The 24,851-nt window shown below is 42.7% G+C and overlaps 1 protein-coding gene across 1 annotated transcript in view; it reads right to left on the bottom strand.

Annotated features, from left to right (window-relative positions):
- Nucleotides 1-1,562: 1,562 nt before the first annotated feature.
- Nucleotides 1,563-24,851, bottom strand: part of LOC128455798 (ephrin type-A receptor 6-like) — a 139,297-nt gene continuing 116,008 nt past the window's right edge. The window contains 10 exon segments of the mRNA XM_053439669.1: nt 1,563-1,677; nt 2,708-2,857; nt 3,171-3,364; nt 6,841-6,990; nt 7,473-7,682; nt 8,379-8,440; nt 11,811-11,996; nt 12,516-12,641; nt 15,066-15,136; nt 24,431-24,539. Coding sequence (XP_053295644.1) covers nt 1,563-1,677; nt 2,708-2,857; nt 3,171-3,364; nt 6,841-6,990; nt 7,473-7,682; nt 8,379-8,440; nt 11,811-11,996; nt 12,516-12,641; nt 15,066-15,136; nt 24,431-24,539 — 1,373 coding nt within the window.

The following is a 24,851-nucleotide window of genomic DNA, read 5'->3' on the forward strand; positions in this document are numbered from 1 at the left end:
GGAAGTCCTTTAACCGGACATCTCCTTCCTTATCACATCAAACAAATGATGCTGTCTTCCCTCGCTGCTTTCGACCAATCAGGTTTTAGCTTCTTCTGATATTCTGCTTCCTGTTCACCATTGATATAGACGAGGAAAAAAAATTGTAAAGCCTTCAATGGCAGAAACATCTGAATACGTCTGACATCATCTACTGCAGATTTCCACTTAGCACTACGCTTATTCTACACAGATTTTCCTCAAACTGCCACAAACGCCACAACCTTCAACACGACCACAACGTTAGCACGGACTGGAGTGGGACGTCGCATTCGCTGGAATCCACCCGGAAGCTTTTACACCTGAGATGGATCGACCCGCTCGGACGTTCTTGGTTCAACTTTGTCCCGGAAGCACGAAACGATGAATGTGAGCGAAAGGGAATCCTGAAAAACCATCTAGGTACATTTTACTTTGCCAGAAGACGCCTCCCAACCTGTACAGTATCTAAGATCCGTGAACATTCATATGTTAAGACAGTGGAGATGTGTGTACTTTCAGGCAACGTATAACATTCACAATGCAAAGAGAAAGAAAAGAATAATAATAACCAGGCCAAACGGTGAGAACTGCTAAAACAATTTGTTATCTGAAGGCAACGGATCCGGTTCTGCGAGCTTACAAGCGCGTGAGGATAAAAACAGGTGGAGGGCGCGGGAGCCTCGTGTTTGTTTACATGTCAACAAGAGTTGTCTCATTGCAATGTTTGTTTCTCGCTGAGATACTGAGGTGACTGCATAACACTGTATTGCTGACTTGGATAAAAAAAAAAAATCTTAAATAAATAATCTTTTTCAATAATATCCAGATTTACTAGGGCTTTCACATACAGGACTGCACATATATAGATATTAGGTTATGATCATAATTATCGATTAATTGTCTATACACTTTTAAAACATTCAAGACATCTCCATAACTTGCTTCTTTCTTCAAGTATTAGCGTACGGTATTCTCTGGGGGGGGGGGGGGAGCGGGGGAACGAATAATAAATAAACTGTGATAAATCTTTAAACTCCAAAATAGAAGATACTGAGGGCATTATTTTTTTCTTCTCAAAAGACAAAACGTTTCGATTGCACACCTGATAGCAGCTACAAGAGCACAGAACTCATCAGCGCGAGAAAAGAGGAAACAAAAGTCAAAACATTCAGTAGATTACGTTTGCAAATCTACATCTCTAGATATTGTTGCTCCACACAAAGTACTGCTGCTGCAACAAGGCATTACATTCCCCTACGTGAGGGCCTGGGTCAGTCTGTAGGGTCTGTCAGGCTGGACCAGTCCGGCACACCGGGACCAGGTTTACTGGGAGAGGGGTGTGTAGTAGAAAAAAAGTCTGGTACTACTGGACGTGAGGGAGACCACGGGGGCCGTCTGCTGGGCTAAGTCTGTCCAATGACCTCCGGGACGAGGGGGGCTGAGACTCAGGCACAGGCTGGAGACTGTCTCTGCTACGGTCTAGACTTCGCTCCCGTCCGGTCCACCTGTCCATCCGTCCCAGCTTGTGTTCATGGTCGTCCTCATACATGGAAACCTTTCTCCTGTTCGTGCAGCAGCTGGAGGCGAAGCGTCTGTAAGCTGCTGATGATCCGCCTCTGGTGGCCGATCAGGTCCACGCCTATACACCTCACATCTCTAGGTCCAGAGGGAAACACAAACACAGGAGGACACACAAACGCTTTCATTATACTTGTGAGGACTCTTGTGATTGAGGATAAACACAATGATCTCCCTGTATTCATGCTTCTCTTATTTTTCTATCATACTGAAAATATTTTAGAACAGTAAGAACACTTTGCATGCAGAGTTTATTTGATTTACAATCAGATATATAAACTCTTTATACCACAACCTCAGGACTGCACCAACCAATCAAAACACCTGAAACATTAATCAGATTTTATCTGTTTTGTTTTTACTTTCATTTAAATTCTACAGATTTTTGACTTATGTTTTTGTCTTCACTATTGATCAGGTATTTATCCATAAAACTGAGATTTGGCATCCCCTATTTGATTGGTTGATACAATAGACTGTAGATGGACGATGTACTAGGTCAGAGAATAAAGCTGTGACTCAATTCTCATACTTTCATATTCACCCTGACAACAAGCAGTGCACTGTAAGTGGTGCATTTAAAAAGTTCTAAAAGATGAGTTTGAAACATCGTGAACACAAATGTATGTTCAAACCATGGCTGTATTTAAAAATGGACAATATGACAGCCAAAACATCTCAAGCAGATACTTAAGCAGGCGACAATCGGTCCTAATGTGGTGATCATCATTGCAGGTTAGTGAACATCAGCTGAGTCTGATTTCAAACATGCACTATGTGAGTGTCCTGTGTGCACAGTGTTCTACATCTAATGAAATCAGATTTGAGACATAGCCCCGTCTGTATGCAGGAACCCACGCAGAGCTGATCAAGTGTCGTAAAACCTTCATGAAATATAACTGAAGCATCTGAATAATTAAAAGGCTGCTTCAGTGATTGAATCACACACTTCAGATCAAAAACAATCCCATAACTCATCTACATAGGCTCTTTCATTACACCCTCCCTCCCTCTCTCCTTACACCCCCACGTTGAAACAAGCTCCTTAGTTATTAATGTTCGGTTTCCTGCCATCCAATACGGGTTATATGTAGACATCTCGACTCACTCAATACTCATCCTGGCCACAGAATCCAACGTGTTGTAGCCTGCCGCCATGAAGCTGCTGTTGTACTGACTCATCTTGATGGAGTCCAGCCAGTCGCTGACGGAGATGAACATGGGGTAGTCCATTTCCTCCCCCGGAGACTCTGGTAGACTGATGCAGAAGAAATGTCAGATTGGGTTTATTGTTATCAAAGCATCTCAGAGCTGGATAAGTGGTGTGACTGACAAAGTTCTCAGAGGGACACATCACTTTTAGGCGTGGGAGTAAAAGCATTTATCAACCCTCTTAACAAACAACAGTCATGTGATCTTTGCCTTAAGGAGAGACGCCCTGTTACAGCTCAGTGTCTATTGTCCTGTTCAGGGGTAAAGTAAGTTTCTCGGAAAGCAATATGCTCCCTGGTCACCTCCACTCAAATGACCCTCCACTGCCTTCCCAGAGATAGAAACACTCAGTGCTGTACCTCTGAATGTCCTCCACCAGGGGCAGCAGGCTGCTGGGGTTGCGGATCAGTTTATCCAAGAAGGACACGACGTCGGTGAACTTGGGCCGATGATTCCTCTCCTTCTGCCAGCAGTGCAGCATCAGCTGGTGCAGCGCCACAGGGCAGCCCATTGGCGCCGGCAGCCGGTAGCCCTCCTCGATGGACAGGATCACCTGCAGGAACAGTTTGATGTTATTAACAGTCCAAAATGTTCACGCCTTGAGAAATGGTTGAGATATCCACTGAGTGTCATAACCAGTCGGATCAGAGCCAGTTTAAAAAGCTGTTTCTCTGTGAGGACAACAAAACACAATAAACCATTGTTCACAATGGTAATGCCAACATGCAGGTGAAATATTCATCATATTCACCTCTGTAGTTTTATGTGTTGCTGAAAAAATAGTCCTGCCATGTCTACAACCAAAGAATGATTAAAAGATCATGGAATATTTAATAATTAATGACCAGTTGTAATATATAATAAAATATTATTTACTATTTAATCCGATTATGTAATGGATGATTACATAAACGGATGATCACTTTTATTAACTTTTATTGCCCACATTATTCTCCTTTGATGTTCGATGTCCAGTTTAAAACAAATATGTTTGAACTTGATCTGTAACTTCTGTTCCAACCTGGTCTTGACCGTAGACTGTTTATAAAGATGGTCGACATGACAGCTCCTAAAAAGTAAAAGCCAAAGTATCTTGATCCCCATCTAGTGGCTGGCTCCAGTACAGGTCATAAATCCTCCCTGAGATAGTATTTTTCATTTTAGGTAGTACTCATCGCAGAGATGTTTGTTTAAGTGTTTATTTTTGTTTTTGATTAGATATTTCATGTCTTAAAAACAAGGTGAAACTTCATGATTGACAGTTAAGTCTGGCTCGAGATTACTTGATTCTGTGTATGGATGGGACGTCACGATCTCGGCTCCATCCCCCAATCACTACAGATCAGAGATGGCTACAAGCACAGAGTTTGTAATCCAGAATATTCGGCTTCAGTTCTGGATCGTGGGAGGAAGTGGACACAGGTCGTCCATCTTTATTTACAGTCTACGGTCTGGACTGGATCAATCAGTTTGCTAGCATGAATCAGAGCTGATCTGTATAAGCCTCCCTACAGAACATCCCCATGCAGTCCCACCTGGGGTTCCATGTGAGAGGAGAGCTCCATGTTTCTTTGTAGGGTGCAGTGTAAGTGGCTGACCAGGATGAAATAGTGTTAGGTGGGTTTTGCAGCTTGGCAGGCCTTTTGCTATGGAAAGAACATCTAAGCAATTCCCAAATCCTCCCCAAACCCTGGGACCTTAATGCATGTGTGTGCTTGTGTGTGTATGTGTGTGTGTGTGTGTAGATGTGCACAAGTCTGTGTGTAAGGGGATTACGGTGGGGCTTTCACACTCAGCGGTGAGAGGGATGGATCTGATTCCTGCATGCCCCCCTCCAATCCCTGACCACAGCTCACGGATCAGCGGGTTGCTCAGCCGCACTGAATCCTCAGCTTTAAACCCCCCCCCCCCCCCCCCCCCTCTGCTGGACCGCAGTCGTCTGAACCTCCGACCTTTACCTCTCTCGCTCATCTTTTTCATCCTTCTGCTGGATCTCTGTTCCTAACCTGCTCTCTCTCAGAGGAGGGGGGGGGGGGGGGGGTTTCGATGTGAGAAAACAGCCGGGGATCAGATCAAAGGGCAACAATCTTAACAGATATAATGTTTAAAAGAAAAAAAGGAAAGGAAAGGATTTTACTCGGCGGAGCAGGGCGTGAAATGAGAAGTCAATCCTGAGGCGTGTAGTAGTGTTGATTTGTATTGAAGGCGTGAGGGCAACATTTACAGTCGGGGCCCAACAACTTAGTCACTAAAATGAAGCTTTGGGTGAGTTCAAACAGGACACGTGTAGTCATTCACTCTGTTATCCAATAAGTCACACACCACTCACAGCCACTCTCACGTGAAGGCGTCCCATTTAAATATGACGCCCTCCTCACTGATCCCTGGTTCTACATTGCTGCCTCACACAGATGCTGCATCCATCACCCCCAGACTCCACCTTTCCATTTAAAAGTCTAAACCAGGATTAAATGGTTTCTCATTGTCTTGTCTTGTTTAGTTTTACCAGTGACAGGTTATGGAAGAAGAAACGCAAGATGAACAAAAATAGCTTGAGGGCGTATCTCACTGATGATTGGATGGACAGTGTCATGCAAATACTCAGTACTTCATATATTTTCAAAACAAGTTTAGATAAGCACTGTTATGCCTGAGCGTCATGTTCTAAGTACAACTTTGAAGCATCATATAGAAATCGTGTCTTCAATAGGCATTAACATTATGACAGTTACACACAGACTGAACTTTTCTTTAAGGTCGCTTGTGATATTTTTAGACTAAATATAAAAGTGAACTCTTCATAGATAAAACAAAACCAAATTTAATATTCTCCACTGGAAATTGCAAACCTGAGAGATTAGAAGAGAACCCCAAAATACAAATATGAAATACACACTAAATAGACTGACTGGAGTGATTGAATTGGATTTATGCATGACAAAATAAACAACGACATTGCTGATGCTATCGACCTTTGTTCTGATGAAATTCAACTTGGATCCTTTTTTATTTGTTGCTTCTCCTATCTGTGTTAACCAGCGTTATTCTTAGATACCTTATCGTTACCGCTGCAATGTCATTAAGTTGCAAACGTACGACTGAGAAGAATGCTTTTAATTTGAAACTACTGATACAGGAAGTGGAGAAAGAAATGTTTAATTATCGAATAATAATTAATCCTGTTTTCGTTTGACACAAGCGAGGACCCAAATGCAGATGACGGACTTTAAAGGACGTCCAGCAGAGAAAAGTGTTTAATCAAATAAACAGGTTTACAGTCACTGGAAGGCAGGAAGGCGAACAAGCCAAGTCTATTAACTCCAAAACAGAAAATCCAAAACTAAAGGTCGTGCAGCAAGCAACAGAACCAGAACTATCCATCCCTTCAGACCATCTATGAAGGTTCTGTGATCAGACTCGCACAAATGACCCATCACCCATTCTGTTCTCTGAGTTTGAGCAGTGTCCCAGACTCTGAACTTTGTCTGGGACATTTTACACTCTAGTTTTTCATCTTTTAAGCATTTAGGGAAGGTGCAAAATTCAACTCACTTTTATTCTGCATTATTATTCTGGGTCTCACACGATACTGTTTTTGTTTGTTTGTTACACAATGTAGTATTGTTGCTGTGGCACTTTTGCCCAGGAAAGAGGTCTCCATTGGGACCACAAAGTATATCTGATTTGATTTGATTGGACTAGAAACAAGGGAAACACTGAGGGAACTATCGGGTGCAAAGTCGAACTGAACTGAACAGAAACCCAAGGGGAATGAAAACAGACAAACTGACACAGAGGAGTGGAAGCAGAGAGACTGAATGCACCAGGGAGGCTGCAGGGATAACTGAACTCACACTGGATCATAATCACAAGACATAATCACAAGAACAAGAGACAGGACAAAGACAGAAAGAAAAGTAAGATGGCTTCAAAACATAACAGGAAAACATGGACTCAAAGTGCAGGAAAATCGGGTCCAAACAAAAAGATTCAAAAGTTAAATGTATTATGAATGACCACAATACTCACGTCCTGATTGGACATCTCCCAATATGGCCGCTCCCCATACGACATCACCTCCCACATGACGATGCCGTAACTCCACGCGTCACTGGCCGAGGAGAATTTCCTGTATGAGATGGCCTCAGGTGCCGTCCATCGGATTGGAATCTTACCACCCTGTTCACACACACACACACACACACACACACACAATTTAAAACAAAGACACACACACAAATATGAATACACCCTCGTGGATACAACCTGGCTTTGGAGAATATAAATGAGAGGCTACGATAAATGAACAGTAGGTACTGGAAGGTCCTGTCTATACAATTTACCCCCTAATACCAACAGAAATCCATGACGCCCTCAGTTCCTACACGTCTAACGCTGTTTAAGAAATAAAATGATTTAAGTTGCTGACCCTCACCAGTAGGGGGTGCTAGAGCCCCCTCAGCAGCCTTAATTCCATTGACTTGTCTGTGCTTATAACTCCTGTGCTTTTTCTAGTTCTAGTTTTCCACCTTTGCCACTGTGGTTTTCTCTCAAATACAAAACTTAACTGGGTCAAGATGTTGCTGTCGTACCACCGAAGTACAACATTTTAAATATTTAAGAATTTGAGTTGTGGAGGAGGGTGTGAGAGGTGGGTGTACCGTGGTGGTGTACGCAGCCTCCGGGTCGTCCTCCAGCACCCGGGACAGGCCGAAGTCGGACACCTTACACACCAGGTTGCTGTTGACCAGGATGTTCCGAGCTGCCAGGTCTCGGTGAACGTAGCCCGTGTCCGACAGGTACTTCATACCCGAGGCGATGCCGCGCAGCATGCCGACCAACTGGATGACAGTGAAGTGACCGTCATGTTGCTGACAGGGGGAAGAGAGAGAGAGAGAGAGAGATTCAGAGGTGGATGAGCTGACAGAGAGGGAGCCATTGCAAATAGCAAAGACAGTATAAACACCGGGAGGGTAAAAGACGGATAAAATTACTCGAACAAAGGAATAAAAAAAGTTTGAGATGTGTAGAGACAGAATACAATGTGGAATAATCTGTTTACAGTCTGTGGGCTGCAGCTACACACAGAGTCATTAAACCTCAGCCAGAGACTGAGGGGGATCTCGTTATCCGGCTGCAAGGCCTGATAATGACCTGACTGACACAGACATCCCAAAATATTGTTGTTCCTACAGACCGAGGCACAGGCATTGATGTGTTATGCTTTCTTTTGTCATTTTATATCAGTGGTTTTGTCATGTGGTTATTTCCCAGAGAAATAGATAAATAGATAGATAGATAGATAGACTACTTTATTCATCCCCGAAGGGAAATTAAGTCGTCATGGCAGCTGGTACATTTGAATACAATAAAATACAATACAATAGAATAAAATCAAAATATTGAGGTAGAAAGAATAAAAACAGAAACACAAGATAAATAGGTAGATAAGGTGCAGTGGCAAGATGATGGTAATAGTACTGATGATATGCTGGTAATGTAACCAGCCCTGAGGCCAGAGACAAACGTAAATCACAGTCGAGTTCTTTGATCGCTTCAACACTCACCCTCAGAAATGAGTCCAGTGATCCGTTCTCCACGTACTCCACAACAATCATCACAGGTCGGCCTGCAAACACACAAACACACACACACACAGACACACAATTATTATTTCTAGATTATTTTCTTGCAATTGTAAATATGAGATCAAGCAGGAAAACCCAGAGGAAATAAATAACCCAGTCCGTCTGGTCCTCGGAGGGAACCACTGCTGAGCAAGTGCTCTCTCTTCGTGTTGTGTGTCTGCAGAGACTCATGCATCACCAACAGCATAATGTGAGCCACAGATCATGTGGAGGCCATGTGATGACACAGGCATTAATAAAGATAAGAGCATGAGGTGCAGTTAAAAGCTCATAAGAGAGCGTCTGGGTCTCTATATTTCAGAGTCAGTATCAGAGGTTGATACTTTTGGATGAAAGACGCCCTCAGGCTGGGTTTTGTGGGGAAAATATTTTAATTTGACCTTAAAACGTGAATGGCTACTTGTCAATAAAATCTCTAAAATAAAACCTTGATAATAATAAATAGAATAGATATCATTAATGTCTATATATAAAGAATAAAAAATTCTGTTATCTATTAAAAAGAGAGAGAGAGAGAGAGAGAGAGAGAGAGAGAAAGAGGGAGGGAGGGAGAGAGCATGAGCAGCTGATTGATGCATCAAGTGGAGCTGAATGCTGAATGCCTAATTCCCTTTCTTCCATCTCGACATGTTCGACCTGGAGATGCGAGCCGTTCCGCATTCAATCCATCTAGGACATAAAACATTCATTAGAAACAGGTGCAGCACTGGTTTACAGCTGGGAGGCAGCGGTCCAGGCCCGTGTGCCGCTGAGCTGTAAACTGCTCCGAGCTGCTGGAAACAGGAATAAAAGTGTCACCGTGGTGCAGTCACGCCGCGCTATCACACCCTTCCAAACCAAGCCACCTCTCCGCCTCTCAAATGGGAACATGAAAGGTTGCGTTGTAATGTCAGTACAGAGATTTGTGAAAGAGATTCCTTTCATACATCTGAATGGATGCAGGGTATCTCCTGTTTCACAGAGCCTCTGCACAATGTGTGAACGCAGGGACCCTTTGTAGAGTAAATGCATTTGATTCCAAGTTAATGGCTTTGAGCAACTAGATGCAAACATAGATCTGATTTCACATCGCTGTGTGGTTTGAATTAAAGGAGAATCAGACACAAGGGATGTTAACTGATGTAAAAGACACAAACAACAACCATAACGTTAGTTTAAATGACAACGCCATGAACAGAAAGGTGATATGTTCATATCTGTCACCGTGTTCGCTTTCAATTCAAAAAGTTTATAAAAGCTGTTGTGTGCTGCTCTTTCTCCAAGTTCAGGAAGTACCAGAGGTGAACAATTTCCAGAACAAAGTAAGTAGTCTTCAGATATAAAGTCTAAATAGAGAAGATGACACAGAGGACACAGGTACAGATGGATGGATGAGCAGTGCGTTCCGCCTGTACTGAACTCTATCACTTAACAAAACTCACACAATCTGCTTGTTGTCAGGTTTTCTTCATCAACATCTTCCCATCTTATCCTTAAACGTACAGATTCTGTCGCTGCACACAAATCCAGCAGGGACGCACAGGAAATGATGTGATCAAGCTTGGCTTTCCTGAGCCAATTAGCGGGGGTCCGGATACAATCTGAAGTTGTGCGGTGCAGCGCCCCGACACAAACAAACGCACCTGTTTACCAGACTCCAGCGTGTCACCTGTTATTTCAGCGCAGGTAAAGCAGTCAGTCACAGCACAATACCTCCCATAATTAGTCTCTGAAGAACAACAACAGCTGGAGGGAAATGGAAGATGGAGAGAGCGAGAGAAAGACAAACAGAAGGCTCCAGTGAAATAAAGCCGGTCTATAGGATGCCCCGCTGTCAGGCTGACAGGATTCGGGGTATATATTGTAATGTGTGTGTGTGTGTGTGTGTGTGTGTACGGAGCCATGCAAAATAGTTTGTTCTAATAACTTCCTCTCATAAGATAAGTAAAACCTGATAATCCTCATCGCTTCTTACTCAAAAAAACACAATCAATCATTTTGCAGAAAAAAGTTCTGAATTAAAATATTGGTGAACGACTAATACATCTACGATAAGATAAACTAATACTCATGAGTATGACAGCACTTACAGTACGACTGTATTTTGACTAAACATGCATAAAAAAGTAAACTAACATATCCTGCTCATGTTGCATGTACGTATAATGTGTGTTTATTATTATTATCATAATTATGTGATAAGAAACCTGCTCCGGCCCCTCTGTGGCCCTCAGGGGTGAATGGACGGATTTATTGATTTGATCTTATTCAGAAAATATCCTTCCAGCGTCTCAATGGAGACATTCACTCAAAATGTTTTGATTCTTTCACCACCAGACGTCTCTCCAGGGGGATGTCTGCTTTCTGTGGGAAGGTTGTTTGTTTTCTGAAGCGCTATTGAGATTGCAGACTATTAAGCTGCAGTTACAGCCGTAATCAGCAGCTTCAATAATAATGAAGGTATCGCCTTTTAGAACCCCCTTATCGGTGGAATCCTTGTCAGTGGAGTGGGAGCGGAGAAGTGTCCTCTATCTGCATTTAGGGACGTGTTGAAAGTCTTCGGGGGACACATTTATATTCACAGTGATGTCTCACTTTATACACCCGCTGTAAAAACAACCATATGTTGCACCGGGTGAGCCCCGTGAAACAGAGCTCGTTAACAAATAAAACACACACACACACACACACACACACACACACACACACACACACACACACACACACACACACACACACACACACACACACACACACACACACACACACACACACGTTGCCATAGATTACTTCTGGGGACATTGCGTTGACTTTCAGAGTTACCCGAACTCAAATCGTAACTTTAATCAAAACCTATCTGATAAATAATGTTGCAGATAATCACCATCATCACTACTACTATTAACTGGTGCTGATATCATTAATAACATCAATACATCATCCCTCTTATTATTTTCAATATGGTAACCAGTCAGACCAGACAGATCTTAAATATGATGGTTACAAAACTGTTATTGGTTGTCGTCCCCCCCGTTCTCTTTTGGTCTGAAGGGAAAAGTGCACTGCATGTCACCAGAGAACAAAATGTGAGTAATATTTTTTTTGCCACTATCTTTTTAAGGACAGTTGCAAATGTGTTGCATTGAACGAGGTTTCCTTTTGTCTCTGTGAGTCACTGGAGTCCCACATGCAAGACATGAACAGACACAGGATCAGAAAACGCAGGCGTCTGTTTTACAAACAACTTCACACTCAGATTTGGAAAATGAAACACAAAAAATGTGTCGTGACATTGGAGTCATTGAGGTCCAACGCATCACAGATAGAACTTTGTCATTAACATAGTTTGCTCATCTACATAGTCCCTCTTACTTTTGGTGACGACGCCCTCCAGCCTGATGATGTTGGGGTGGTCGAACTGGCCCATGATTGATGCCTCACGCAGGAAGTCCCGCCTCTGACGGTCCACATAGCCTCCCTTCAGCGTCTTAATGGCCACAGCGATCTCCTTCTTCCCCGGCGTTCTCAGGCGGCCGCTGCACACCTCGCCAAACTCACCTGGAGTGCACGCATGGACACACACACACGCACACACACACAATTAGACTGTCACTTCTCACCATCACTATGTGGCAGCACAATTAGCCACCTGGGGGCAGTGTTGCAGTTCCCATCCCCAATCCAGCAGTGTTGTTCCTGATTGGTTCATAGGATTCTCTCTTTCACCTTCTAAAAAAAGCTCTGAATCTATTCTTGCACTTTCTTTTGTTCTCTCAAGCTGTTATAGCTTTCATATTCCTGCAGTCTGTGCAGAGTAGATGACAGTGAGACAGAGGGAAATGGAGAAAAGGGAATCGTCTTGAGTGTGTACAATGGAGCCGAGGGGGATTGCTGCAATTACATGTGTGTAATGAAAATAAATCTCTTCTGGCACATTTAAAGTTGTTGTTTTTCTCTAACCAACATAACTGATCCCTTTCTGCCCACAGGCGAGCGGCATGAATCTGTGAGGCACATGGAGGAGAAAGTAACTCTGTGTGTGTGTGTGTGTGTGTGTGTGTGTGTGTGTGTATGTACCGGCTCCGATCACCCTCTCGATGCGGATCCTGCACGGGTCGATCTCCTTGGTGAACTCATGAACGGCCTGAGTGGGGTCCTCGTATGTATCAGGGTCTACATAGGTCTTTAATCCTGGCACAGGGACTGGGGATATAGAAAGAGAGTAACAGAGACCGTGGGTGAGAGCGGGTTGTTTCATTTAAATAAACCATAAGCACAATAAAAGGGAAAATCAGCTCATATGACCATTTTTTAAAGTCTTATAATTTTGGAATTAAAGTTAAAAGCATGTATGAAACTCTTTAGTGCTACTTCTTATAAACTGCAACTTTCTCTTACTGCTACTACTCCCATAATACAGTAGAGAAGAACCACTGAAACAATATGTTAGCACTCAAGAGTCCACATCCATAGTTTTAACCACAGCCAAGTCAATGGTATATATCATTTTAACATATTCAAGACTTGTGGGGTCCTGAAATTCAGACTTTTTGAGACCCTGGGAAACTCCTGAGGATGCAATCCTGCATTTACCTCAGAGAATGTGGAACACTGACACACATAGGATTACAAATCTGTGTGAGGATATATGGCTTTTAGACACTCAAAGGGCTTTACACTACTGTTCACTAACAGCCACTCACACACACATCAATACAGTGCTTCCACATCACTCTCACATCCCCGTCACTGCACAGACATCAGGGGCAATTTGGGGTTCGTTGACCCGAAGACACCTTCTGACTGAACTTGAACTTCCTTGTGTTGAAAGGGCATGAAAAGCCAGTTTCCATAGTTCTATATAATTAATAGTGTTGTATAACATCTTGTGTAAAATAAAAGGAAATCAATGTATTAGGAATAAGATGGGTGGCGTCAGTAAAAGGCTACTTAAGCTCATCAAATAGGTCTGTGGGGAAACATCAGACATAAACTCAGCTCCACTAAAAATCCTTACTGCCCAAAAATATATGTGAAGAAAGACAAACAGAAAAACTGCTTTCTGTTGTCCGTATTATTTACAGCCAAACGACAGTTTAATAGGTTTGTTCTACTGTTTCTGAACAGTGTGTCACAGGGCATCACATAAAAACAGTGATTTGATCACTCCTGAGACAAATGGACGTGTAGAGACACATTTCACCACCGCTATTGATTATGAGCTTGGAGTCAATTAGACAAGTTAGAACGTCTGCAGAATATCTTCTGTGTAGTTGACCTGAATGTCTCTCTGAGAATCCGTCATGCTGCGGAACAGAAACACCAGCAGCTTGTTCCCTATTGGACCAAGCAGGGTTCAGATCCTCAATGATGCTGACGTGTCCATGAGCAAGTCATTGAAAACGGGGAAGGGACGCTGGGGGGGGTATTAGACAAAAGCTGTGTTGTTTCTCCTTAAGGGATCAATACAGTTTCAAAAAACCTAAAACAACAATCAGTTTCAGTCTCTGATGCTTGAAGCAGCAGCAGCAGAACCCAGAGGAGCCTGTTTCCCTCTCAGAGCATCTGCTCAACACTCAGCGCTGAGTCCAGAGACAGGACACGGGGGACAGACCAATACTTTTTAAACAAGAGGTGTGTGTTTCTATCTCTTAAATCCCAGTGAACTTTGTGGCAGCTAGTTAGATACTTTCAAAACCTAATTTGATATTGTCTCTTACCTTTGCCTTGTCTGTTTCTGACTCGATCCAATTGTCACCTTAAAATATTCCTCATCTTTTTCTGTCCACTGCCTCTACTCGCTCGACCCCGACCCTGATATCTCTGCCCTCTCTGTTTCTCCTCTTGCACTTTTCGCCTCATTGTTCAGTTTTCTGTGCTCTTTGTTATTTATTTTTTTCACCTTAGAGCTCCGATTTAAATCAGTGTTTTTTTTGACACCAGGGATGAAAGAATGGGCATTAAAAGACAAAAGACAGAAAATAGAGATAGAGAATTATAATAGCCCAGTAGCAGACAGGTCAGGAAACCAAATAAATAAATAAATAATTGCATCTGGGTTTAATGCCTCCACCGAGAGGCCAGGAAATGTCGTCTAAACTCCCTTTTTAATAACATTATTGATAGATCACTTTTCACATAGACTTAAAAGTGGTACACGAGAAAACAAATGGTTAAAATACAGAGGAAGTCCATAATGGCTTTTGGTTTGCAGAACATTATGATGTCAAAGGGAAGCTGACGTTTGACACTTTGGATATAAAATGCCCAAATAAATAAATAGTGCATTGACTCTAGAGTTATCGCCAAAAACATAATTTGTGAGCGGGGGGTGACCTTGACCTTTGACCAATGATGTATAATCAATTCATCTTGTCGTCCAATTGAAAGTGAATGCCAAATTTGAAGAATTTCCTCAATTCATTATCACGTTCATGAGAGCGGGACAGATGGAGAGATAATTGAAAACCATAACATAAAAGAGAATAGATAAAAACAAAACAGTTTTAGAGTTAAGGAGGGAAAGACAAATGAAGGAAAATGGTGGTATAAAGAATTCTTGTTGATTCTTCAAATGTCTTCATCCCTGAATGTATCATTCAAATACAAAGGACTAATGTGACTCACCATGTCCGTTCTGATAACTGGTCCTCCTCTTCTCCTCCGAGGTCATCTTGGCCTTAAAGTACCACTGACACCTGGAAAACAGGTTGGATGACATATGAGTCAAAGGGATCGTCCTCAAATGTGTTTGTGTGGCATATACAGCAAAAGAAGTCTGTAAATAAGGTTTCTACAAGGAAAGGATACAGGCCCCAGTGTGTGTGTGTGTGTGTGTGTGTGTGTGTGTGTGTGTGTGTGTGTGTGTTTGCAGGGAAGAGTTCAAAAGAAAAGATTCTTTGGGAACTTAGAGAAAATTCCACTTGTCTTTTCACGCTTATTCACGAGCGCCCTGTTGGCAGTTCATACTTGGTATTTTCGCAACCTCACACTGAGTACTAGCTAAGATTTTAAATTTGAATAGTGGCACCTACAGTTCGTTTCCATGAAGTGTTGTGTGACAGTTCTTTAAAGGTTCACATGTTCCACAGGCGGTAGTTAGAACAGTACGACAAAGAAGGTGGCAGAAAAAGCGAGATCCGGCATGGAGCAGATAGTGTGTGATGAGAAAGAGAGAGAGGTAGAGTTATATCTCAGTGGCTAATGAGTCTCTTAAAAGTTACGATCCATGACATCTAACCATATAAGCAGTTCATGAAAGCTTTAACACTGAGCACCGAGCAGAATCAAGCACCGCAGGCAAGACTACAGCTAATAGCATTAACAATAAGGAAAGAAATAAACTATATTATAAGGATTACTGATCAAGGGAGGGGGGGGTTCACATGTTTCTAACGCACGATAAAATTAAAAAAGATTACAAATATCTCCGAGGTGTCACACACGTAGAAAACTCAGATGTCAAAAGAGCTTGTGGTGATAAAATATGTGTTGCGAACAAAAACACAGGATTACTAGATTACATCCTGTCTCTGCCTGCTGCACCTCAACTGACTCCCCCGGGGGTTTTGATGCTGTTGTGAACACGTGTGAGCAGAGAATCTACCGCTGCGTTTCTCATGTGTGAAAGGAAAACTCTAGAGATGGTCCGGACCAAATTCTCTGCAGATCCTCTGGAGGTCATGTCGGAAAACCGGCTTATATGACTTCATATCCATAAACTTTATGCAAAATTTAGCAGCATATCTCCAGCTCCTCCCCCTCTGTCTCAGAAACGAAACTAAAATGTACTGGAACACAGATCTGCATTGAAAGGTGAAAAGCTAACGTTATTTCCCTCTTGTACACAGTATGCAAATGAGATACCTTCAAAGTAACATTGAAGCAATAATAATAAACACCAGTGTGCTACTCCAATAGCTTGAAGTCATTTTGATTAGAGTGAGATGTCTTAAATTCACAGGACTCACAGACAACTTCCATGATGATAAACAGGTTCATCAGAAGACTATTCAGCTTCAAACTATTAAAAGAATCGAGCAAATACAGAAATTGCGGAGATTAAGTTATCATTTAGATCCGTGGAGGCCAAGGTCACGGCGACACCAGAACATAATTACAAACGTTAAGGCACAAAAAGAAAAAAGAAAAAACAAGTTTGGAACAATTTACTTCTCTCAGATATCTTCAGTTCATCACAGTTACACAAAGACTAATATGAGGTTATAACTCAATCAGCTTCCATTGTGATTGTCTTTAAAAACTCTGCCGCAACCCGCATGTATTATAGTGTTACATGCCCAATGGCTGCAAACCTCACAGCATCTGGAAATTAATCAAATAAATACCAACAATTTGCATGATCACATATTAGTTATGGTTAGAGGGAGAGTGTATTTTTATTTCAAACAGTTTTGCTGGAATCGCCCATTAAGTCAAACATCTGGCCTAATGTTCAGATAATGTCCTTCTGTCATTCAGACGTGGTTCACCATTATCTCCATGTTTTGCAGTGGCTCATTTTAAACCATAAACTCTGTATAAAGATGGACGACACGTCTCCACTTCCTCCCACTGTCCAGGAATCAAGTCACATTAGCCTGGATACGAACACCGACATCATGTGCTGATGGTCAACCAATGGCGAGACGGTCTCAGCTGTCAATCATGACCTTTCACGCCCTCTTTATAGCATCAAATGTAATTAAAACCAAACACTAACACTTTAACAAACCTCAGTGTGATATTTGACGTGTATTTTAATTGTTTAGTTTGGTCCGTGTCCCATCCACTAACATGGAGGTGGCGGCGTTTATTATCTTGCTTTATGGGCGATCAAGATGCTCTGGCTTCACGTTTGGGGAGCTGTCATGTCATCCATCTTTTTATATAATTCAAACACAGAGTGGAAGTTTAAAAAAAAAGAATCCTGGAAAGCTCACAAATTATTTGTCGCCTGGTGCCCGAGGGGGCGGAGGTGTCGCTGCAAGAGAGGAGCCGTGAGACGGAGAATAATGAAGAAGAAAAACAGGTGCTCGGAGTTCTGGTACACAGGAGGAATCACTGGTGAATTCAAAAAAGTATCTTTTTGTAATTAATGACCCCGTTTATGATGGATAACCCCCACATCTCCCTGGTGGACCCCCCCCTAATACATTCAGCCAATATTAAATCATTTATTAGATCGAGTGGAGGATATCCTGCTGCTGTTAAAAGTGACAAAACTTCAGGTTGTGAGTTTTGTAGTGAGTTCGTAAACACGCCTTTTTTGGTTTCCTCAACAACTTAAAAGCAGCTCATTTACACAAGCAATGATAATCAAGTGAGAAATTAGCGCTCTTCAAATAACCACGGTTTTAATAGCCAAACATCACAGTGTTTAATTCCCTCCGCCGAGGAGAGTTAGTAAGTTAGTTTGTCTGTTCGTTAGCAGGGTTACACAAAAACTACTCGAGAGATCACCATGAAACTTGGTGGAAGGATGGTGTGGTTCCAGATCACAGGGAAGATTCAGGGATTTCTTTTCTTTTTCTTTCAAATAGTGAGAAAGAGCATTTCCCCCCCATTTTTGTTGCTTTCTCAGACAATAATTCTGGCATATTTTGGGGATTGGTATTCACGAGTGTATACAACTTGCTCCGAACCTGCATCAAGTGAATTCAAATGTGGTCAGAAGGGGACTGTTGGGCCTCGGTGGAGGTCTGAACTCAACTGGGTGCCACTGTAGTTCAGAATAAAGCTGCGCTCGATGTGACATGTTGGCTGCAGCCCTGACAGCCGGCCGTCCTGACGTTTATGGGCGGGCGAAGCTTCCGTTTACTCCAACACGAGATGACACGTTAAACCTCCGACACATCTACATAATAAAGAGCATGTCTGAGAAAGTGAGGAGTGGCAGCGAGTAGAAGAGCAGAGCCCAGAGGCTTGACCCAAACCCCCAACTTGCCAGAGCAGAGACAGAAACAGAGATCTCTGGTAGTCACACTGTCACTTCAGAGGAAAATCCCCTCTTCACTGTCAATGCTCCAGACAAGCACGTCTCTCCTACCCCACCTCCCCCACCCCCCCACAGCCCTGGGCCCTCACGCCACTGTGGACTGGATGCGAGATACTGTCACCCTCCTGGAGGGCTGAGGAGCTGAGGAACAGAGGTCTCCAACTGTACTTCCCACAGGACAAGACAGTATGGACAGACATGTATTTAGTTTGGATCTGGGTTAGCATATCATATCTTAACTTTTTTTAAATATGGATTTAAATTTGTAATCATTATATCTCACTTTATCAATCAATCAATTGTTATTTGTATATACCTTTACTAGAAGTGCTTAATAATTGACTGATGGATGAAGAATAAGATACAACTAATTAAATGCGGACAATCAACCATGGAATAGATTATAAAAGGTAAAATATGAATAAGTAGAATAAAATAAAAAGGCAAAAGAATTGGATAAAAATAAAATGGAACAATAATATTAACAGACAGGTAAAGGATAAATCATAGTTGCAATAAAATAGAGTGAAGATTAGATCACTTCTCTCAGGTATTCTTGTTTTTATTTCTCCAACTCCTAATATCCTGACAAATCAACAGGCTACAGGAGAAATATTAATATTCTTTGAATCTGTCTTAATTTAAAATTAGTTGATGACAGATTAAATCCACAGAGACAGCGTAAAAACATAAAGTACATCCCAACAATGTCACTTCTATAGTCCCCACTGAACTCAGGTGTTGAACAAATTACATAACATTACAATTATAACGACACAGTACATTTTCTTGGTCCTTTCAATGATGAATTCTTCACATAAAATATCTGCATTAAAAAAAGGACAAACTGATCTGAATCGTAAAGCAGATAAACAACAACACAACATCACAAAATGCCACATTTACTCCAGTATAAATACACTATTTTCTATTTTAGCTTTCTATTTTTGCTTTTGTAAATTATTTACTGTATCACTGAGTCTAAATGCCTGTTGTCCACCATTTCCAGCAAAAAAAAACAAAAAAACACTTCTGCCAAACCCACAGCGAACCTCAAGTCAAGTTCTCCTGGGAATTACACTCACAGATTACTTTGACAGGAACACCATACTAATACTGGGATTGGTCTCCCTCTGCTCTCAGAACACATCCGCGCTATGGAGCCCCCCGATCCACCACGTCCCAAAGGTGTTCTATTACCCTGTGACTGGGGAGGACACGGACGTATGCTCAACTCATTGTCATGTTCCTGAAACCAGTGGGAGACGACTTCCGCTGTGAGACACGGAGCAGTGTCCTGCTGTTAGAAGACGGGTAAAGTGTGGCCGTAAGCCGTCACCGCCGGGCTGGACTGTTGACACTTGGCAGGTTGGGGCCATGGATCCAAGGTGATCTTGACATTTGCCCGCCTCTCAGTCCGTCCAATTGGAAAGTGTCAAATGATACTTGACGATTTTCTGTGCATTCCTACAAAAAAAGCTAAGTGTTGTAACCAATCTTCAGCTGGTTATGCACTGTGCAGGTTTAGAAATATTGTTGTTAAACTCTAACCTACACTGTACATACTGATGGAAAGCCAAAGCTTGTAATTTATATATAATCACACGTCAAGCCAATAGGAGCATTAAGCTGAAGATTCAATATGTTGGCAACTTGTCTTTTGTGTTTTAGGATATAACTTTATATTTATTGTAACTTTCAATGTTTCAAAATGTGACTGAACATCTGCTTTATAACATAATAATGTGTCTGACTCTCCTATATCATACTTGTGCTGAGCTCCTTAGAACAACATTGACCCACTCTCACTGTATGAATGGGGAACGAGCACACATCACACATCACACAGCCGCAGAGCAACATTATCATTCATCTGGGGAACTTGCCGCGGCTCTTCTTCTGTGGATCCGAGATCGTCTCAGTGTCGTCTGTCTTTTCATAAAACCCCAGACCGACTCATGATGTTGAGATCAGTGCTCAATGGGGGCCTCGCCATCTGCTGTAGCTATTCTTTATGACTCTGGGTGTGCGTTCGTGCTCGTTGTCGTGCTGCAGAATGAATATTGGACCGATAAGACGCCTGTGGAGGTGGTGCTGCACGATGGACACGACTCTGAAGAGCCTAAAACTGCTGAGTCAGGATGTGTGAGTTCACCAGCAGCAGCAGCACCTTTTACATTACACACTAAAAAACTGATAAAAAGTATTGTGTGTCGTGATAAACTGTCTAAATGACAAGATGATACAGGCTGCCGTCGGATAAGTTGGGACAGGGAAGTGTGTCTGTAAACGGTCTCTTTGCACGAGTGTGTGTTGGTGGCTGTGATCAACAGGTGAGCTGCCATCGTTTTTGAAGGCTGACCACCACCCAGGTTGCCAGATTAAAGCAGGTGTCAGAGGGCTACGAGCCGCAGGTTGCCAGATCGGGCCTCGGCTAAAGGCAAAGTCTGCGGGATCCCCCGGACGCTGACAGACAGAGCAGATAACATGGCGAGCGACACTGGCAGGAGAGGACGAGACGGGGGGATTTAGAAAGCTACTGTTGACCTCCGCTGATGGGGTCAAGCTGTTCATTAAAGAAATGGTGGCATGTGCCTTTATCAGCCTTTTCCAGTCCCATCCTCTGATCCCCTTTATCCGCCGATCCTTCTGTCTCGCTGGCTTTCATGTCGAAAAGAGGCCGCACACACACACACACACACGCTCGCACACACACACACGCACACGCACAAACACACACACACAGGCAGTTATCACATACAGAGACCTTGGCTTCTTCCGCTGCTCTCAGGGCTTTTGAGCATTGTTTCAGCGCATGTTCGCATGCACACACACACACACACACACACACACACACACACACACACACAGACACACACACACACAAACACACACACACACACACAGACACACACACACACAGGCACACCTCAGTTAAACAACCTTGCCCACAGTGCTAATCAAAGCATCAGTGTAATTCAAACCACTCCTCTCTCGCCCTTACATCCTTCACAGTCACCTCACCGCGTCACACTGCAGAGGGTGCAGATGAAAGACGGGATTTAAGCAAATATGCAGTGATAATAAAATGAGAAAAGACCGAAGTGTTCGACAGGCAATCCAAGGATAAACAGCAACCACACACACACACACACACCCACACACACACACACACACACACTCCAAAACCCTTCAACTATAGGTTGCGTCCGTGCAATTGTGACAACTTTGCTCTCCTCGAAATTCCCCCGCTCTTTCAAATATAGCAGAGGCGAATGCAAACAGATGTAAATTTAGAAAAAAAGCTTTCAGGGCAGCCAGGTGCTAAAGCTCCTCGTATGCCCGGTCCTCTTATGTTGTACCACCTTACATCTGTGAGAGCGCTGTGACGAGGAGTTCTGATCTTTTTTTTATTTTTTTCATGCAACTCAAGTACTACTTCTTTTTCAAAGTGAAGGACATCGAGAGTCCCTCCTACACGGGGCAGGGGGACTGCAGATATGACAGGTGCTGATAAAGTCAAAAAACACTTCAACTCCTGCTTTGGCTGCTCTTACCTGGATTCTTTTTCTTTTTTTTAAAGGGGCCTAAAGGGCTTGATGCAGCTCTTATGCTATCTTATAAATACATTAGGAGCAGAGACCTCCTACACATCCTGAGATTGCGTCATAACAATAAGAAATATACTCTAAATCCCTTTTAGCTCTCTGTTCAGCCGCCTTTAACAATCACACAAGCGATATGGCCTTCAGTGGGAAGTGGTACACCTCGTCTGATACAACACTGACCTCAAACCTGCCAAGTTCAACGTTCACTTGTGGACGTTGTATGGAAACAAGCACAGTGGATTTCTCCGATGAGCTTTAAGCTTCAGTTTACAAAGGATGCCAGATGCTGCCTGCAGAAAAACTGAGGTTCAGGTTTATAAAAAGCATATTCGTGTTCATTAAATCAGTGCATTATGCAACCAGCACCTTATGTGATATCATGATTTCACACTGATTTGATGATTCAAAGCTGAATTTGAGTGGTTGTAGCTGCGATATGAAACCAAGGGGAAAACAACTGAAGGAAAGAACAAACTGCTTTTTATTAGCAAGTAGATAATCATGTTTTATTTTTACATTTATTTTTATTTTATGTACTTTTAATCTTTATTGTGAAGCACCATGTGCCGCAAATCTTGTGTGCAAGGTGCTATTCAAATAAAATTTATATTATTATTATTATAAACACAGCAGGAGATGAGAGTGCTGATGGAGTTTCTCACACACGACAGAAGCAAAATAACAAAAACAAGAAGAAAACAAATATCTCAGGATGAAAATCAAGCGACGTACAGACAGAGATATCATGAGACATCGTGGTGATAAGAGCCCCCCCCCCCCCCCCCCCCCCCCCCACCTGAATCCTCTGGAGGATTTGTTGCTGTGGTGAAAACATCTGAGCAAAGAACCTGCCGCTGGATAAAGTCTCTGTAAAAAGTCCGGACCCAATTCTCTGGAGTTCCTCCGGAGGACGTGTCTGAAAACCACTATGTTATTGTTGGTATCCCGAGTCTCAAGGCATCTGTTGTTGTGTGAGTGCCCCGGAGAAAATAATGAACAGCAACAGTCAGCCGAGGAATTAGAGGCTTAGGAGCCTGCCCCTGTGCTCTTGTAAAATACGAGCCCACATGTCCTCTGTGCAAACAGCTTATTATGGCCAATTGTTTCCTAATTCATTAAGTTAATCTTATGACTATTTATTGTTTTGTTTTTTTAAATTGTCTTCAGAGTGTGAATTTTATGTCTTTAATCTCTCATGGAAATTCTGAATTGCTTTGTGTCTTTCTGGCGCTCGCCTTGCTGATAACCATGTTCATGTTTGGTTGGGGGGGGGGGGGGGGGGGTGAATGAGTCGACAAAACACAGACACACAGGAGACCTGTGCTTGCATCATTTATGAAAAGGATAGTAAACATAGATTTAATCCATGACCTTTCCTCAACCTTGTTTGTATTAAGACAATATCAGACCTTAAGTCCTCATTTAAACCTGAACCAGCATCACCACCTGATCACTACCCAGGTAATCGTTGAGCCTAAAACTAACCACACCAACTAAAACCATACACACCATTAAATGTGAAATTATAGTATCATAGTCACATAGAGTGCCCGATACAAACAGACACTTTTCACTGGAAAGACTTTATCTATTGGTTCAGCACAGCTGTAGAGGGGCCAGATCATTTGCTGCAAATGGAACAAGCGAAGGAGAAGTTATCCGCTTGTGACGTTAAAATTGAGTGTGACAAGAAAGTGAAATGCTCCTCATCTGTACAGCTTAAATCTCACTCTATTTACAGTTGGAGTTGGTCTTGTTCACACTAAACAGGAATTGCAGTTACACGTTGGGTGCATTTAGACTTTCTTAGACTTTTTGACGCAAAGCACTGGTATAAATATCAGGAACATTGTCATTCTGGCTGATTCTCTGGTTGAAGGTGGCTGAGCTCAAACTGAAATGAAGCCCGACTAAGCCTGCAAGAGCTCCACACCTCACCTCTGTTCTTCTCTATAATCTGAAACATGCACACACTGCTAGATCTGAAAATAACAACACATCTCACACTACAGGATATTGTTAAGACTTTCCAGACTATCAGTTTGTGAGGGTTGAGACTTTATCTGCAAACTCTGTTCACATCATGATCTGGGCTGAACTTCGCCACAGACCAAGGTCCCACACAGGATTTGAAGTTTGATTGTCAGGAGGGGTGAGTCAGAGATAGATTGGCCCGAACACTCCTCCAGTCTGTGCCCGGCTTAAGGTTAACACAACTCCTCAAACTGCTACGACTTAAAAAATTAATCTGCCACAACATGGGCAACAGAACTAAGAGAGTGTGAGAAATAGACATCAATCAAAACTGGACTGTCAGGAAGTTCACAGTTCAGACTCATACCAAACCAGGCAGTTGAATACTTGGATGAAAAAAAAACCTGTCTTACCTTCCAGTGATGAGGAAGAAGAGGGTGAGGATGACGAGGAGGGTAAATCCCCCCACCGCTGCTGTGACGACGACCAACACCTGGCCTTGATCCGAGGCGATGTCTGATGCTGAAAGGAGGCGGAGACGCAGGGTGGCGTGAAAAGGGAGAAGAGTAAAAGCTACATTAAGAGGGAGAACTTGAACGTCAGGAGCACGTATAGGGATAATAAAAGCAGTGAGGGAAGAAAAGAGGGAAATGACATGGGAGGCAGGGAACCCGAGAAGAAAGAGAACATTTTGAATTCAACGTCTAAAATATTCCTCTCTGTCAGTGCACCATACAGAGCATATACGCTCTCTTGATGGAAAGATGTTTGATCCGCTCTTTGTCATGCTAAACCCCCCCGTCAGCTTCATACCAGAGCAACTCGTACGCCCGC

Source organism: Pleuronectes platessa, chromosome 14 (assembly GCF_947347685.1).
Source record: "Pleuronectes platessa chromosome 14, fPlePla1.1, whole genome shotgun sequence".
Lineage (NCBI taxonomy): Eukaryota > Metazoa > Chordata > Actinopteri > Pleuronectiformes > Pleuronectidae > Pleuronectes > Pleuronectes platessa.